Below are 19,112 nucleotides of genomic sequence, written 5' to 3' on the forward strand. Positions count from 1 at the left end.
TGATAATCACATTGCAGTGCTATAGAGCGTTAATTATGAATCCGTCTTCATTTCTGGGGCCTGGGCTGGCTTGCCTTAAACACTATGATTGGTTTAGCTTCCGTCCTTTCAACCTGAATCTCCAAGGTGTTTGATCTCCCCTAAAGCTTGACGTGGAGAGAGCTGCGGCGTACTCCCAGTGCTCCCAGAGCCTTCCGCACGGACACATCCTAACAGGATTAGCCAGCCTCCCGGCCACAGAGCAGGAGATCTGAATGATAAGAGGCGTTTGTTTATTCCAGGTCCATCCCATCCCCAGTGAAAGACATACCGTACCCTGACTACCATCCAAGCCCAGGCCCATCTCAGCCTCGCGGCTCGGTGGAGAGCTGGCTTCACTAATTAAACTTTTGTTTGTATTGAGTATGAATCCTTTTTCTGCGGTCAGGCGGCTCTCCCTGTCTCAGCGCATCTGTCAGGCTGGAGTCAGAGGAGCGGAGCAGAGGAGGGTATAGAGGTTATGATTAAATCAGGACAACAGACAAAATGTTGTCCAACTGGCCACGCAAATGACTTTCTCATTGGAGACCATTCTGACCAGTGATTGCAAACATATACAAAATCCACTCAATTTCTTCGATAACACACACACACGCACTGCCACACACACACACGTCTCACCTCTCCCCCAGCACACATGCCCTCTATTCCCCTGATAATCACATTGCAGTGCTATAGAGCGTTAATTATGAATCTGTCTTCATTTCTGGGGCCTGGGCTGGCTTGCCTTAAACAATATGATTGGTTTAGGACACACTTAGAGAGAAAGACACTGCAGTGGAGCACAGCTATCTCAGAGACAGAGAGAGAAAGAGACTGCAGTGGAGCACAGCTATCTCAGAGACAGAGAGAGAAAGAGACTGCAGTGGACCACAGCTATCTCAGAGACAGAGAGAGAAAGAGACTGCAGTGGAGCACAGTTATCTCAGAGACAGAGAGAGAAAGGGAGAGAGAGTGAGACAGAGGCGAGAGGGAGGAGAGGAGATGAGAGGAAAGCAGAAGCTAATCTAATCTAGTCTAATCTGTCATGTCAGTGATGTGATGCCTTGGCTGCCTTGTGCCACGCCCCTGGCCACGCCCCTGGCCACACCCCAGGCTACACGTCATCCAGAGACTGTGACACATAGTGGGAACAAACGGGGCCCAGCGGAACTATGGTAAGGCGCTGCAGGGATAGTTTCCGTGGTGACCTTGTTTCCACGGGGGCTGGAAAGACTGGTGGAGGCACGTGTCCCACGGCAACAAGGCCCACCCGCCCGCTCCCTGACCATGTGAGAAATGAGACCATAGAGAGCAGAGGCATGCAGAGTGGCACCTCCAGAACTGTGAGATACTAGCAGAAAGGGGTGCTTTGACAGGGGGTGATATTGGGGTGATGTTCTATACCCATGACACAAACACATACAAACAAAATATTGCACATTCTGACAGAATGCACTCTAGGCTACTCTGGCACTATATTAGTAGCATGTTAGGGAAAAGTAAGCTAACCACTTGAATGAAATGCAATACAGAGGTTAGAACAGATATACATCTATTAGCACACTCAGGTACATAGAACTATACAGCCACACCCACACGCAGGCCTCTAAAGACACAGTGAATAGAAGATACTGTATCACCCACACACAGACCTCTAAAGGCACAGTGAATAGAATATACTGTATCATCCACACACAGGCCTCTAAAGGCACAGTGAATAGAAGATACTGTATCATCCACACACAGGCCTCTAAAGGCACAGTGAATAGAAGATACTGTATTATCCACACACAGGCCTCTAAAGGCACAGTGAATAGAAGATACTGTATCATCCACACACAGGCCTCTAAAGGCACAGTGAATAGAAGATACTGTATCATCCACACACAGGCCTCTAAAGGCACAGTGAATAGAAGATACTGTATTATCCACACACAGGCCTCTAAAGGCACAGTGAATAGAAGATACTGTATCATCCACACACAGGCCTCTAAAGGCACAGTGAATAGAAGATACTGTATCATCCACACACAGGCCTCTAAAGGCACAGTGAATAGAAGATACTGTATCATCCACACACAGGCCTCTAAAGGCACAGTGAATAGAAGATACTGTATTATCCACACACAGGCCTCTAAAGGCACAGTGAATAGAAGATACTGTATCATCCACACACAGGCCTCTAAAGGCACAGTGAATAGAAGATACTGTATCATCCACACAAGCCTCTAAAGACACAGTGAATAGAAGATACTGTATCATCCACACACAGGCCTCTAAAGGCACAGTGAATAGAAGATACTGTATCATCCACACACAGGCCTCTAAAGGCACAGTGAATAGAATATACTGTATCATCCACACACAGGCCTCTAAAGGCACAGTGAATAGAAGATACTGTATCATCCACACACAGGCCTCTAAAGGCACAGTGAATAGAAGATACTGTATCATCCACACACAGGTCCTCTGGAGGCACAGTGAATAGAAGATACTGTATTATCCACACACAGGCCTTTAAAGGCACAGTGAATAGAAGATACTGTATTATCCACACACAGGCCTCTAAAGACACAGTGAATAGAAGATACTGTATCATCCACACACAGGTCCTCTGGAGGCACAGTGAATAGAAGATACTGTATTATCCACACACAGGCCTTTAAAGGCACAGTGAATAGAAGATACTGTATTATCCACACACAGGTACTCTGGAGGCACAGTGAATAGAAGATACTGTATTATCCACACACAGGTCCTCTGGAGGCTGTCCTTGATTGCCTTTTAACATGAAAGGTTCTCACGCTCACACACGTGCACACACATACACACTTACAAAAACCTCCACATACTGTACCTAATAACCCTTAGTGTGTCTCTCAAACACATAAAATACTCGAAAAGTCCTGGAAAGAATGATACAAGAACAATTCCCACTGCAGTCATTCTTAGCTGCCATGGTTTGGGCCTTATAGACTTACATTGAAGCACTGACAATTTCCAGAATTTGCATGAAAGATACCATTAGATACCATATGCACTATTGTGCTGTGCTCCTACAGCAAAGTCTTTGTTATGTATGGAGAAATCACTGTTATTGTAGCGAGCTCAGAGCCAGCTACTCTCCCAAGCCGAGGAGAGAATAAATCAGCTCTGTACTCGCTGTGCTGTTCTCCTCTGACAGAAAGAGAGTTACAAGTTGGAGGGAGAGAGAGAGGAGGGGAGAGCAGAAAGGATGGATGGAGAGAGTACAAAAGATAGCACAGGATGGAGGAAAAGGAGATGAGGGACAGAGGAGTACAGAGAGGTAAACTGTTGTTTGAAATGCCACACTAATAAAAATGACTAGTGCATATACGGCGTTCCTGGCTGGTCATGTGAGGTCATGGATTTGGCTGATGATGGGATATTGATTGGGGAATAATCCTGATTAAAAGCTGAGGCTGATGACCTCATTGACTCAGGGTTGGGCCGTGTCCCTGATGGGGTGTTTTATATTAGACTGTTACATTTACCTCTTTTAGTGGATGCTCTTATCCAGAGCAATTTACAGAAGCAATTTAGGGTTAAGTGCCTTGCTCACGTCAACAGATTTTTCAAATAGTTGGCTTGAGGATTCAAACCAGTGACTTTTTGGTTTCTGGCCCAACGCTCTTAACCGCTAGGCTACCTGCCACCCAAAGGGTTGGTAAACCAACCCTGCCAAATGAGATCAGCCAGACTTACGATTGCCAGCACAGCGGAGCCACCTGTTTTTGTGTTTGTGGGTGTCTATGATATGGGCCCTGCACGTGTTCGTCTCGGTCCTGACAGGTTTTGTTGTTAAGTCACACCCTATAGCTGAGATTCAACCCTATTCAGTCATTGAGGATTTCAGCTGACGCTTCATCATACAGCTGACATTTCTTCTGAGCAAAAGCAGTAGAATCCAATCAACACACCAGCACGCCTACTGATGAATGTTCTTTCAGTTCATCATTAATTCTCTCCCCCTTTCCTCCCTCCCTCCCTCCATCCCTCCCACTCTGTCTTTCCCTCCCTCTCCCACCCTCTCTCTCTCTCCCTCTCTCTGCCTCTCTCTCTCTGCCTCTCTCTCTCTGCCTCTCTCTCTCTGCCTCTCTCTCTCTCTCTCTCTCTCTCCCTCTCTCTGCCTCTCTCTCTGCCTCTCTCTCTCTGCCTCTCTCTCTCTCTCTCTCTCTGCCTCTCTCTCTCTGCCTCTCTCTCTGCCTCTCTCTCTGCCTCTCTCTCTCTGCTTCTCTCTCTCTCCCTCTCTCTCTCTCTGCCTCTCTCTCTGCCTCTCTCTCCCTCTCTCTCCCTGCCTCTCTCTCTCCCTCTCTCTCTCTCTGCCTCTCTCTCTCTCTGCCTCTCTCTCTCTGCTTCTCTCTCTCCCTCTCTCTCTCTGCCTCTCTCTCTGCCTCTCTCTCCCTCTCTCTCCCTGCCTCTCTCTCTCCCTCTCTCTCTCTCTGCCTCCCTCTCTCTCTGCCTCTCTCTCTCAATTCAATTCAATTCAAGGAGCTTTATTGGCATGGGAAACATATGTTAACATTGCCAAAGCAAGTCAAGTAGATAATAAACAAAAGTGAAATAAAAAATAAAACTGAAAAGTAAACATTACACTCCAAAATAATAAAGACATTACAAATGTCATATTATGTATATATACAGTGTTGTAACAATGTGCAAATGGTTAAATAAATAAACATGAATATGGGTTGTATTTACAATGGTTTTCGTTCTCCACTGGTTCCCCTTTTCTTGTGGCAACAGGTCACAAATATTGTTACTGTGATGGCACACTGTGGTATTTCACCCAGTAGATATGGGAGTTTATCAAATTGGGTTTGTTTTTTCAAATTCTATGTGGATCTGTGTAATCTGAGGGAAATATGTGTCTCTAATATGGTCATATATTTGGCAGGAGGTTAGGAAGTGCATCTCAGTTTCCACCTCATTTTGTGGGCAGTGTACAATTAGCCTGTCTTCTCTTGAGAGCCAGATCTGCCATCTCTCTGTAGGTGAAGGCTTTCTTATGGAAGGTTTGGGAATCACTTCCTTTTATGTGGTTGTAGAATTTAACATCTCTTTTCTGGATTTTGATTATTAGTTGGGTATCAGCCTAATTCTGCTCTGCATGCATTATTTGGTGTTTTACATTGTTCACGGAGGATATTTTAGCAGAATTCTGTATGCAGTCTCAATTTGATGTTTGTCCCGTTTTGTGAATTCTTGGTTGGTGAGCGGACCCCAGACCTCACAACCATAAAGGGCAATGGGTTCTATAACTGATTCAAGTATTTTTTAGCCAGATCCTAATTGGTATGTCGAATTTTATGTTCCTTTTGATGGCAGAGAATGCCCTTCTTGCCTTGTCTCTCAGATCGTTCACAGCTTTGTGGAAGGTACCTGCGGCGCTGATGTTTAGGCCAAGGTATGTATAGTTTTTTGTGTGCTCTAGGGCAACGGTGTCAAGATGGAATTTGTATTTGTGATCCTGGCGACTGGACCTTTTTTGGAACACCATTATTTTGGTCTTACTGAGATTTACTGTTAGGGCCCAGGTCTGGCAGAAGATCTAGGTGATGCTGTAGACCCTCCTTGGTTGGTGACAGGAGCACCAGATCATCAGCAATCATTTGACTTCAGATTCTGGTAGGGTGATGCCAAGTGCTGCAGACCATTCTAGTGCCCTCGTTGATATATATGTTAAAGAGGGTGGGGCTTAAGCTGCATCCATGTCTCACCCCACAGCCCTGTGGAAAGAAATGTATGTGTTTTTTTGTCAATTGTAACTGCAGACTACATGGATTATATGTTGTTGTATGTTTTTCCCCCAACACTACTGTCCAGCAATTTGTATAGCAGACCCTCATGCCAAATTGAGTCGAAGGCTTTTTTGATATCATCAAAGCATGAGAAGACTTTGTTTTTTGTGTGTTTTTTTTGTATATTAGGCTGTGCAGGGTGAATATGCAGTCTGTCATACGATAATTTGGTAAAAAGCCAATTTGACAGTTCATTGTTTTCGCTGAGGAAATGTATGCTGTTAATGATAATTCTGAGGATTTTCCCAAGGTTTCTGTTGACACATATCCCACAGTAGTTATTGGGGTCAAATTTGTCTCCACTTTTGTGGATTGGGGTGATCAGTCCTTGGTTCCAAATCTTGGGGAAAATGCCAGAGCTAAGGATGAGGTTAAAGAGTTTAAGTATAGTCAATTGGAATTTCTTGTGTGTTTATTTCATCATTTCATTGAGGATACCATCAACACCACAGACCTTTTTGGGTTGGAGGGTTTGTATTTTGTCCTGTAGTTCATTCAGTGTAATTGGTGAATCCAGTGGGTTCTGGTAGTCTTTAATAGTTGATTATAATATTTGCATTTGGTCATGTATATGTTTTTGCTGTTTGTTTGTTGTTATAGAGCCAAAAGTATTGGAGAAGTGGTTTAACAATACATCTCCATTTTGAATAGATAACTCTTCGTTTCTTTAGTGTTTTCCAATTTTCCCAGAAGTGGTTAGATTCTTCAGTTACATTGAGCTGATTCCTGATGTGCTGTTCCTTCTTTTTCCGTAGCGTATTTCTGTATTGTTTTAGTGATTCACCATAGTGAAGGCGTAGACTCAGGTTTTCCGGGTCTCTATGTTTTTGGTTGGATAGGTTTCTCAATTTCTTTCTTAGGTTTTTGCATTCTTCAACAAACCATTTTTCATTGTTGTTAATTTTCTTCGGTTTTCTGTTTGACATTTTTAGATGTGATTAGGGAAGCTGAGAGGTCAAATATACTGTTAAGATTTTCTACTGCCAAGTTTACACCTTCACTATTACAGTGGAACGTTTTGTCCAGGAAGTTGTCTAAAAGGGATTGAATTTAATTTGTTGTTGCCTAATAGTTTTTTGGTTGTTTTCCACACTAGATTCCTTCCATCTATAGCATTTCTTAATATTACTCAGTTCCTTTGGCTTTGATGCCTCATGATTGAGTATTGCTCTGTTCAAGTAGACTGTGATCTGATAGGGGTGTCAGTGGGCTGACTGTGAACGCTCTGAGAGACTCTGAGTTGAGGTCAGTGGTAAAGTAGTTTGCAGTACTACTGCCAAGAGATGATCTATACGTGTACCTACCATAGGAGTCCCCTCGAAGTCTGTCATTGACAATGTACATACCCAGCGTGTGACAGAGCTGCAGGAGTTGTGGAACATATGTTTACATTGCCAAATAAAGTGAAAAAGATAATAAACTATTTTTAAAAATGTATAGTAAACATTACTCTCACAAAAGTTTCAAAAGAATAAAGACATTTAAATGATCTCCCTGTATATTGTATATGATCTACTCTAAAGAAAGAAAGCTACTAGTAATTGATTAACTGATCTAATTAAGAAGCCAGTGAACACAGATGTTCTCTCCTTTTCTCCAGGCCTTTGTCACTATGGATTTAATTCATGAACAATCTCCCTCCCCATGTTGCATGTGTGTTCGTGTGTGTGTGTGTGTGTGTGTGTGTGTGTGTGTGTGTGTGTGTGTGTGTGTGTGTGTGTGTGTGTGTGTGTGTGGGGGGGGCGCAAGGTGTTTACTGTTTTTTTAACATTAATTAGAATGCTTTGAGTTTAACATGTAGTTGTTTGCTCTCTTCAAAAGTAAATTATAATTTTCCTGCTTAAATTCAGAAATATTTGTTTCTTCTTTGAGTGAGTGAGTGAGTGAGTGTCCATGCCCCAGGTGCTCCCCAGGTGCTCCCCTGTGCTCCTGTGTTCTCTCATCCTCTAGGAGAGGAACTAGGGCTTAGGTGCTCCTCTCACACAGATTCCTGAGGGAAAGAATGGAACAGCTGTGTTTTTTTTCTTCAAACTGTTTGAAGTGAGTGTTCCTGTGTGATGTGTTCAAGCCAAAAGCTCTCCCAGACAGGCAGACAGTTTCCTGTCAAGAGTTTAATCCTTGGGACAGTGAATTACTTTTGGAGCAGACGCCCAGAGGAATTTCGTCATTCTCAGACACAGAGAGAGAGAAGGAGAAGAGTTTTTTCCCCCTCTTCTATTCTCACGATTAGTGAGATTTTGATTTTCTTAATCCACAGGCTATGTTGCCAAGGCAATGAGCTCCAGTTTGATCTTGTGATAAAGCAGAGATAGAGATTAGAAAGAGGATACCCCTCAGTTCAGAAGATAAGAAGGTTGAATAACAGAAACGCTCAGGAATGATGGGATACCACCAACATAGGCCTCCTGGGCAAAGCAATTGTCGGTCCCAAACGACATTCTCTTTCACATAAAAATTCCCCCTCTTTCACAGTGGCATAGATACGTTTATTTTCTCTCAGCCACTCTTATGTCGGGAGTTATATTCCAATGTGTTTTAAGAACTGAGCTGTCACGTAGTGAGCCGGGAGAGGATTGCACTTCAGTACTCCTGTAGTCTGGATTAACACTGCTGGATTCTCTACTGCCAGAAGGGGGGAAAGGCCGGCGGGGGACTGGGTTGGTTCCTGTAGGACGCTCAGTAACTCAGTAGCCATCTCTCAGTGGATACACCCATCAGGGATCAGGTCACAACACTGCAGCATCCTTGACTGACGGGAATGAGGCCACACTCTGGGTAGTCAAGGCCATTCATCGGAGCCCTGTGTCCATACCTGACTGACTGATCTAGTTTATGTTTTAATAGTGGCCTGGTTATTTGTGCTGGCTGTGTATTCTGTGAAGATATGTTTCTGTGCTGCGCTCAGTCAGGGATAGGAGAACGTAGCGTATTTGGGTTAGGGAGGATAATCCACTCACCCCTAAAGAGGATTGGAGAATCTCACAGGCTTTGATAAGTTGTGAGCTGGTGTTTATTTCACATCATATGAGCAGGACTGTTTGTGTCACTGCCAGCAAGGGCGCTTCCTCGTCTCTCCCTTCCGCCGCCGTCATCGCCACCGCCAACCTCTCCCACGGCATGATGGGTCATTATTTTTGTGCTAGAGAGGGACGGGGTAGGTTGAAAAGAAGGAGATGAAGGGAGGATTGGTGAAAAAGTTTTAGTGATAAGGATTGGGTTAGAGTTGCTGTTCCTTAGCTATATCTCTCTCCAGTTCACAGGGTTGAGGGAGATTATGTGATAGTTGAAGTGTCTCTCTGTGTCTGAAACTGTGGACAACTAAGCCTGGTGTACTGCTGCTGAGGCGGGCTGTACAAGCACAAAGTTTTCCATGATCCCCAGAAATCAATCACTGACACACACAGGGGAGAGGAGTGGGCAGAAAAACACAACTTCCACTACAGGAGGAGGCTGTGTATTAGATAGGAGGGCAGACAAAAAGATAGAGTAGTTAGTTCTGAAGAAAATTATGTGAGATTTGTCTTTTTGTTAGCTTGTATACTCATAGGACACTTTGTAGGCTCATTGGATCCTCTCTCTGGGGTCCTGTCTGTCCCTCTGTGACTCCGGGACAGTTGTTTGGGTTCTCTGTTCCTGGCCTCAGACTGGAGAGATTGTGGCCTTAATTCCTCCAGACAGCCATTAAAGCTCTTAGCAGCAGTGGAGATATTCCTAAGTGGCTACGGCAGAACTGTGCCTTTGATGCCCAGAAGGAAGGGGATTTGATTTAAGGGTAGCCAAAGCCCTTAATGACAAGGCACACACAAGACAATGACTAGCATGTCATCTCTGAGGGGAAGACCATATTGTGCTGTGAGTTTCCGCTCGAATAGATAATTCCTTCTAGTTCTTTTCAAACCACCTGGGTGATGCACTGGTCACACACCTTGTGTGAGCTTATTACTTGGATCATATTTGGATATACAATCAATTTGATGGTACAGACGCTACAGCTTATTTCATACCCAGCAAGTTCGTCTGGTGACTTGCAGGATGAAGACAGGAAGACAGACAGGTACACCCACAGATGGACAGACAGGGAGTTGACCAGACACACAGACAAACAGACAGGGAGACGAACAGTCGGACAGACGGACAGACGAACAGACGGGGAGATGGACAGACAGACAGATGTTGAGACAAACAGAGGGGGAGAAGGACAGGGAGACGGACAGACAGGGAGATGGAGCAGGAGACAGACTCAGAGACGGAAAGATGAACAGACAGTGAGACAAACAGATGGGGAGAAGGACAGAGAGACGGACAGACAGGGAGATGGAGCAGGAGACAGACTCAGAGACGGAAAGATGAACAGACGGTGAGACAAACAGATGGGGAGAAGGACAGGGAGAAAGAAAGAAAAACAGTTGGACAGACAGGGAGTCAGACGGACAGGGAGTCAGACGGACAGACACACCGATGGGGAGATGCACAGGGTGACGGACAGACAGGGAGATGGACCGGGAGACAGACTCTGAGATGGACAGACAAACAGACAGGGAGACCGGGAGACAGACGGGGAGACGAACAGACAGACGGACAGACGAACAGACAGGGAGACGGACAGGGAGACAAACAGACGGGGAGACGGACAGGGAGACGGAAAGAGAAACAGACGGACAGACAGGGAGACGGACCAGGAGACAGAAGGGGAGACAGACAGATAAAGAGACGGGGAGACAAGGACACCGGTAGACATAAGAAGTAGCCTTTGACAGACCTGAACAAATGGTATGTATGTTTTTATTAATGGTTATTCAAATATGGCACCAGGATTAGAAGGAAATTGCTGGTTGGGTGGCCTCTGAGATTTACATACCTCTCTGAACCGTTATGTATACTGTGGTTTTCCACTGCCGAAGTTGAAATAATATTAAGGAAAAGCTGTCTAAGGATTTAGTTGCTTACTGTCAGCTTGGCCCAATGTACTGTACTACAGGCTTTGCCATCTGTAGGTGTATCGCAGTGTCTGTATGTGTGTGTGTGTGTGTGTGTGTGTGTGTGTGTGTGTGTGTGTGTGTGTGTGTGTGTGTGTGTGTGTGTGTGTGTGTGTGTGTGTGTGTGTGTGTGTGTGTGTGTGTGTGTGTGTGTGTGTGTGTGTGTGTGTGTGTGTGTGTGTGTGTGTGTGTGCGCATACGCGTGTGCACGTAACATGCTGGTGTAAACAGCAGTATTTTGTGTCTGATGTGCATGTAGCTTTAATTACACTAATGAATGTTGAGTGACATGTGAAAGGCTGCTGCTCCTCTCTACTGGTGTAGATGTTGTGATGGATGTTGTGAAAGGCTGCTGCTCCTCTCTACTGGTATAGATGTTGTGATGGATGTTGTGAAAGGCTGCTGCTCCTCTCTACTGGTGTAGATGTTGTGATGGATGTTGTGAAAGGCTGCTGCTCCTCTCTACTGGTGTAGGGCTCAATGTTGTTGACTGAAATAGTGTTCTTCTATCCTAACACTTCCCTTGCTTAAGTGGTATATTGCTGACTCGACACGCTTGATGCGATTCAATATAGTAACTCTGAATTAAGGTGAGTTTCCAGCAGAGAGAGAGAGACACACACATGCATGCTTGGACGGACACACACACACAGACACGCCTCCCTCTGACAGCCTGGTGGAACACAGGTGGAGGAGGGGGAGTTAGTAACCACAAGTATCCCTGCATAGCAGAGCTCTGACTGGACCACAAATCATAATCAATGGGCCTCTGCTTGGCTCCACTGTCTTAAACTTCATCCTCTTCTTTGAATGTCAGTCACCACACCCAACCTGAATGGACTGCTCCCCAAACTCTGTCTGTCAGCCGAGTGTTAGAGCTGACTGGCGAGAGTCAAGCCCAATGGCTGGAAAAGTAAGATATAGAGGCCAGTTCATGATTAAATGTCCCTGTCTGTGATGTATGGACACAGAGCATGACCTGCTCAGACAGACCTCTGATTGAGACAAAACGCTGGAGCCCCCAGAGAGCCAATGGCCTCTCTCCCTCAGACACACACAGCCTGTTTCTGAGCTTCCATTACTCAGCGCCATTTAATGCTATTTCCTCTAGTTGTATCCTCCCAAATGGAGCATGAGGCTGACTGCCACCATTTTAGCTGTTGCTTTATGTCCTCCATTTTTGCCTTAATTGCATCCTGTCCTCCATATACAGTAATAATACCTGCTGCTGTAATGAGGATGTATATAGAAATGGATCCAGTTTGCTGTGTATGTCTGTGTGTGAGTAGAAGCTCTAACTGGGTCTGATCCAGCCCATAAAAACACAGTAAACGTTTGTTCTTATGGCTCCACAGAGATGCAGAGACAGGACGATGTTATTTCAGATTCCGTTGTTGGAGCTTCAACTAAAAACCTTTACTATGGGAGAGAAAGACACAGAGACAGTTATTTGCTGTCTATATGCAAACACATTCCCAACATTATCAGTTTGTGAAGATTTCAATTGTGGGGATTTGTGTGTGTGTGTGTGTGTGTGTGTGTGTGTGTGTGTGTGTGTGTGTGTGTGTGTGTGTGTGTGTGTGTGTGTGTGTGTGTGTGTGTGTGTGTGTGTGTGTGTGTGTGTGTGTGTGTGTGTGTGTGTGTGTGTGTGTGTGTGTGTGTGTGTGTGTGTGTGCCTTTCGAGTATTCTGTTTGTGTTGCATGTCGAGTGTAGGTACGGAAAGAAGAATAGTTTGAGAATGCGATTAGTTTCATGAGGGAGAATATGACTTAAAGACCTGTGTTGTGTTTTGTATTCCTGATGTCTCTTCTGTTACCTGTTCTATATGTTTGTTTGCTCACATCATTATTCAATCTGTTAGCTGGTCTTATCCACAGCGACTCACAGATCAGCATAATGCATGTCATTATACACCGAATGAATAAAATAAAGAAGCAAGGAAGGATGACAAGAAGCAGAGACTCAGTGGCTCAGTATGACATTATCAAACCACTTTTTATTACAGACGAACAGCCATTAAATACAAATACAATGATCAGGGACGTATGAAAGACAATATGCAATTATACACTAGCAGGTTGCGTATTGGGTGTGTGATGTTGTTGCCTGAGGAGGAATCACTTATCAAGATGATGACCTCAGTCGTGAGGTCAGATAGATGTCGCCTCAGGGCAGCTTGGATCAGGAAGTGGAAGTGAGGAGATGGACACAGCCAGAGGGTGATGGGTTGGAGGTCACAACACTTTAACTACTGCTCCTGAGATGGTGGTGACCTTTAACCTTTATCCCTCTGGTTTAATCCCTGTCTATATTGTCTCTAACTGGACTGTGTTGTTAACAGTTGTCACTACTGATCCACCGAGGGTACAGGAGGATTCAGACAGTGTTGACATGTTGTCAGCCATTGTTGACCGATGGCTATCTCCATTCTGCTCCGTGATACAGTGGCTGTTGTGTGTTCAGCGCATCATAATTCATGACACATGGTAATTGGTGATGAGTCACTGAGAGCAGAATAATGGTTCTATCCATCACAGGTTCCAAACACCTCACTGTCCTAGTATCCCATATTTTCTTGCTGGGATGTTGTTGTTGATGCATCACCTCATCCAGCTAGGCCTATGGTGCGTCCCCCTGACTGATCGTCCTTCTCTCCCTGTGTGGATTTGCAGGTGTAAAGGTGCGTCTCACTATGGCCTGTCTGCAGACAGGAAGCGGCGTTCCCAGGAGGGTGACTGCACTGACAGCATGTCAGAACTCACTGTTGCCACCCTGCCCGGCGATGGCCCCACCTCTGCTGCTGTTGCCCTCCTATCAGACGATCCCGGCCTCGTCAACCCCGCCTTTGACCCCAGTATGGAGGACAACAGCCAATCAGGCAGCACCACCAGCCTGGCAGCCCGCAGCAGTACCAAAAAGAGTGATTGTGAGTGTGCGTACGTACAGATGTGTTTGTGATTGTGTAGTTCTGCACCAAGTAACCTTTCTCTGATCTATAAAGCAGTGTGTGTGTATGTGTGTGCGTGCGTGTGTGCGTATCGAACTGTTTGTCAGTGTGACTGATTGAAAAGCAATATAAAGCAGGGAGCCAGCAGAGGCTTTCTAGCCACAGTTTCATAGTCCCTCACTCACATAGATACCACCAGTAAACACTATTCAAACATACATTTGACATCATACCCACACACAGGTAAACATCCCAGAGCCCATGCTCACTGAAACACAGTATCTGTACTACTTCAAGACTTTTGACAGAAATACTATTCTTAAATGAGCTTTTGTAGCATTGCTTCTTCACTAATATTTTATCACAGAGACAGACACAGACAGACAGATGGACAGACGGACAGACGGACGGACGGACGGACAGACAGACAGACAGACAGACAGACAGACAGACAGACAGACAGACAGACAGACAGACAGACAGACAGACAGACAGACAGACAGACAGACAGACAGACAGACAGACAGACAGACAGACAGACAGAATGTAAAGACAGGAAGTGAGAGTGGGTGGAATGAGAATTTCACACAGCCCAGTTCCATTAATACTGAATGACGTGATAGGCCCTCACCCTCCACTAATCCCACCTGTAAACCCTGGAGCCACTCACAACTGTTGTACTCACTCACATACCCTTCTCAATGTGAACGCGCTGCCGGTGGGGACACCAAATAACGCTGCAACAGCACTTTTGGCCCGGGCCGCCGAGCAGAGCACCCACCGCCATGCAGAGCACCCACCGCCATGCAGAGCACCCACCGCCGAGCAGAGCACCCACCGCCATGCAGAGCACCCACCGCCATGCAGAGCCACTGCTGCTGAACAAGCTGTCATCTCCAGAAGAGCTGGATGCTTTAAAATAATAATGTGGCTTTCAGGAGGCCTTTGCATCTCTCTAGGCCCGCAGAACAAGGGGCATTGCAGAGAATCACTGCCCCGCTTTCAGGGGAGCCAGGCTGGGGCTCACACTCCACTGCAGCCTGCTCTGCTCTGGTAGAGCCACACTCCCTGTCAGAATCTCAGTAGACTATAGTAGGGTCAGACTGCTGTATTTATACTGCACCAAGTTTTATCTGTTGATTACATGAAACATGACTGCTGCAGTCTATGAAGCTCATCACCCCTGCAGAGTTTATAGGTCCCCTCCATCCTGTTCATCAGCTTTGACATAATGACAAACAAATGAGTGTTTGGGGAATTCATGAAGGATTTTGATTGGATTCTCTAAAACAGATGTGTTCAAGCTGTTGTTATGGCTTTTTTAGAGGCAGAGAGAACGAGAGATCTCAGGCATCTGATTGGCTGTGGTGAGGCAGGCTCAGACTTGTCCAGGCATGTTCAATCACAACAGAGCTGCTCTATAAAGTGTGCCCCTGTCTCTCTGTCCCCTCAGTCCGAAACTATGACCGCACCTCGGTCAGGAGCCGCTCCTTCAGGCGGTTGAACCGTGCATTCAGTGTCCTGCGGAGGACCAAGAGCGGCACATCCGTGTCGAATGAGACCGCAGAGGAACGAGACAATGCCAGGAACGCTAGTGTGCCGCAGGAAGGTATGCCTGTGTGTTTGTTTGAGTGAATGATTGTGTGGTTAATTTTTCTGAACCATATTAAATTTCTGTATGCTGTGTTTTATCATTGGAGGTTGTGTTTAGTTCAGTATGATGTCAGTGGGGTTTGTGTTTAGTTCAGTATGATGTCAGTGGGGTTTGTGTTTAGTTCAGTATGATGTCAGTGGGGTTTGTGTTTAGTTCAGTATGATGTCAGTGGGATTTGTGTTTAGTTCAGCATGATGTCAGTGGGGTTTGTGTTTAGTTCAGTATGATGTCAGTGGGGGTTGTGTTTGGTTTAGGATGAAGTCAGCAGGGGTTGTGTTTAGTTTAGGATGAAGTCAGCGGGGGTTGTGTTTAGTTCAGCATGAAGTCAGCGGGGGTTGTGTTTGGTTTAGGATGATGTCAGCGGGGGTTGTGTTTGGTTTAGGATGAAGTCAGCGGGGGTTGTGTTTAGTTTAGGATGACGTCAGCGGGGTTGTGTTTAGTTCAGCATGAAGTCAGTGGGGGTTGTGTTTGGTTTAGGATGATGTTAGCGGGGGTTGTGTTTGGTTTAGGATGAAGTCAGCGGGGTTGTGTTTGGTTTATGATGAGTGGGGTTGTGAGTTGATGAGTCAGTGGGGTTGTGTTTAGTTTAGGATGAAGTCAGCGGGGTTGTGTTTAGTTTAGGATGAAGTCAGCGGGGGTTGTGTTTAGTTCAGCATGAAGTCAGTGGGGGTTGTGTTTGGTTTAGGATGATGTCAGTGGGGGTTGTGTTTGGTTTAGGATGAAGTCAGCGGGGGTTGTGTTTAGTTTAGGATGAAGTCAGCGGGGGTTGTGTTTAGTTCAGCATGAAGTCAGTGGGGGTTGTGTTTGGTTTAGGATGATGTCAGCAGGGGTTGTGTTTAGTTCAGCATGAAGTCCGTGGGGGTTGTGTTTGGTTTAGGATGATGTCAGCGGGGGTTGTGTTTAGTTCAGTTTGAAGTCAGCGGGGTTGTGTTTAGTTCAGCATGAAGTCAGTGGGGGTTGTGTTTAGTTCAGCATAAAGTCAGTGGGGGTTGTGTTTAGTTCAGCATGAAGTCAGTGGGGGTTGTGTTTAGTTCAGCATGAAGTCAGTGGAGGTTGTGTTTAGTTCAGCATGAAGTCAGTGGGGGTTGTGTTTAGTTCAGTGTGAAGTCAGTGGGGGTTGGGGTTGTGTTTAGTTCAGAGTTCAGATGTCAGTGGGGTTGTTGTTCAGTTAGTCAGCATGAAGTCAGTGGGGTTGTGTTCAGTTCAGTATGACGTCAGTGGGGTTGTGTTTAGTCAAGTATGAAGTCAGTGGGGGTTGTGTTCAGTTCAGTATGATGTCAGTGGGGGTTGTGTTTAGTCAAGTATGAAGTCAGTGGGGGTTGTGTTAAGTTCAGTATGATGTCAGTGGGGGTTGTGTTCAGTTCAGTATGAAGTCAGTGGGGGTTGTGTTAAGTTCAGTATGACGTCAGTGGGATTGTGCTTAGTCAAGTATTAAATCAGTGAGGGTTGTGTATTGTTCAGTATGATGTCAGTGGGGGTTGTGTTTACTTCAGTATGATGTCAGTAAGGTTGTGCTTAGTCAAGTATGAAGTCAGTGGGGTTGTGCTTAGTCAAGTATGAAGTCAGTGGGGGTTGTGTATTGTTCAGTATGATGTCAGTGGGGGTTGTGTATTGTTCAGTATGATGTCCGTGGGGGTTGTGTATTGTTCAGTATGAAGTCAGTGGGGGTTGTGTTTAGTCAAGTATGAAGTCAGTGGGGGTTGTGTTCAGTTCAGTATGACGTCAGTGGGATTGTGCTTAGTCAAGTATTAAATCAGTGAGGGTTGTGTATTGTTCAGTATGATGTCAGTGGGGGTTGTGTTTACGTCAGTATGATGTCAGTAAGGTTGTGCTTAGTCAAGTATTAAATCAGTGAGGGTTGTGTATTGTTCAGTATGAAGTCAGTGGGGTTGTGTTTAGTTTAGTACAAAGTCAGTAGAATTGTGTTAAGTTCAGTATGACATAAATGGGGGATGTGCTCAGTTCAATATGTCAGTGGGGTTGTGTTTAGTTCAGTGTGATGTCAGTGGAGGTTGTGTTTAGTTCAGTGTGATGTCAGTGGGGGTTGTGTTTAGTTCAGTGTGATGTCAGTGGAGGTTGTGTTTAGTTCAGTGTGATGTCAGTGGGGTTGTGTTTAGGTCAGTGTGATGTCAGTGGGGGTTGTGTTTAGTTCAGTATGATGTCAGTGGGGTTGTGTTTAGGTCAGTGTGATGTGGGGTGGGGTTGTGTTTAGTTTAGGGCAGTGTGATGTCAGTGGGGTTATGATTAGTTCAGTGTGATGTCAGTGGGGTTGTGTTTAGTTCAGTGTGATGTCAGTGGGGTTATGTTTAGTTCAGTGTGATGTCAGTGGGGTTGTGTTTAGGTCAGTGTGATGTCAGTGGGGTTATGATTAGTTCAGTGTGATGTCAGTGGGGTTGTGTTTAGGTCAGTGTGATGTCAGTCGGGGTTATGATTAGTTCAGTATGATGTCAGTGGGGTTGTGTTTAGGTCAGTATGATGTCAGTGGGGTTGTGTTTAGGTCAGTGTGATGTCAGTGGGGTTGTGTTTAGGTCAGTGTGATGTCAGTGGGGTTGTTTGTTTGATGTCAGTGTATGATTGTCAGATGGGGTTGTGTTTAGTTCAGTGATGAGTCGGGGTTGTGATTAGTTCAGTGATGTCAGTGGGGTTTGTTTAGTTTAGGTCAGTGTGATTAGTTCAGTGTGATGTCAGTGGGGTTGTGTTTAGTTCAGTGTGATGTCAGTGGGGTTATGATTAGTTCAGTGTGATGTCAGTGGGGTTGTGTTTAGGTCAGTGTGATGTCAGTCGGGGTTATGATTAGTTCAGTGTGATGTCAGTGGGGTTGTGTTTTTGTGATGTCAGTCGGGGTTGATGTCAGTGTGATGTCAGTGGGGTTATGATTAGTTCAGTGTGATGTCAGTGGGGTTGTGTTTAGTTCAGTGTGATGTCAGGTCAGTGTGATGTCAGTCGGGGTTATGATTAGTTCAGTATGATGTCAGTGGGGTTGTGTTTAGGTCAGTGTGATGTCAGTCGGGGGATTTCAGTATGATTAGTTCAGTGATGTCAGTGGGGTTGTGATTAGTCAGTATGATGGGGTTGTGATTAGTTCAGTATGATGTCAGTGGGGTTGTGTTTAGTTCAGTATGATGTCAGTGGGGTTGTGTTTAGTTCAGTATGATGTCAGTGGGGTTGTGTTATTTAGTTCAGTGTGATGTCAGTGGGGTTGTGTTTAGGTCAGTGTGATGTCAGTGGGGGTTATGATTAGTTCAGTATGATGTCAGTGGGGTTGTGTTTAGTTCAGTATGATGTCAGTGGGGGTTGTGTTTAGTTCAGTATGATGTCAGTGGGGTTGTGTTTAGGTCAGTATGATGTCAGTCGGGGTTATGATTAGTTCAGTATGATGTCAGTGGGGTTGTGATTAGTTCAGTATGATGTGGGGTTGTGTTTAGTCAGTATGATGTCAGTGGGGGTTGTGGTTTATGATTGTCAGTGGGGGTTGTGTTTAGTTCAGTATGATGTCAGTGGGGTTATGATTAGTTCAGTATGATGTCAGTGGGGTTGTGTTTAGTTGATGTCAGTGTGAAGTCAGTGGGGGTTGTGTTTAGTTCAGTTTGAGTCAGTGGGGGTTGTGTTTAGTTTGAAGTTGTGTTTAGTTCAGTTTAATGATGTGTGTCAGGGGTTATGATTAGTTCAATTTTGATGTCAGTGGGGTTGT

At 45.3% G+C, this 19,112-nt stretch overlaps 1 protein-coding gene across 7 annotated transcripts in view; it reads left to right on the top strand.

Moving 5' to 3' along the window:
* LOC123996819 (E3 ubiquitin-protein ligase LNX-like) overlaps positions 1 to 19,112 on the top strand; it is a 98,198-nt gene that overhangs the window by 37,931 nt on the left and 41,155 nt on the right. For 5 of the 7 annotated variants that reach the window (XM_046300561.1, XM_046300558.1, XM_046300560.1 and 2 more), the window contains 2 exons: positions 13,493 to 13,752; positions 15,221 to 15,376. In XM_046300561.1, the coding sequence (XP_046156517.1) occupies positions 13,493 to 13,752; positions 15,221 to 15,376 (416 nt within the window). Of the gene's footprint in view, positions 1 to 9,668; positions 9,898 to 13,492; positions 13,753 to 15,220; positions 15,377 to 19,112 lie in introns of those variants that run through there. The other 2 variants (XM_046300563.1, XM_046300562.1) reach the window with 2 other exon arrangements.

Source organism: Oncorhynchus gorbuscha, linkage group LG15 (genome assembly GCF_021184085.1).
Source record: "Oncorhynchus gorbuscha isolate QuinsamMale2020 ecotype Even-year linkage group LG15, OgorEven_v1.0, whole genome shotgun sequence".
Lineage (NCBI taxonomy): Eukaryota > Metazoa > Chordata > Actinopteri > Salmoniformes > Salmonidae > Oncorhynchus > Oncorhynchus gorbuscha.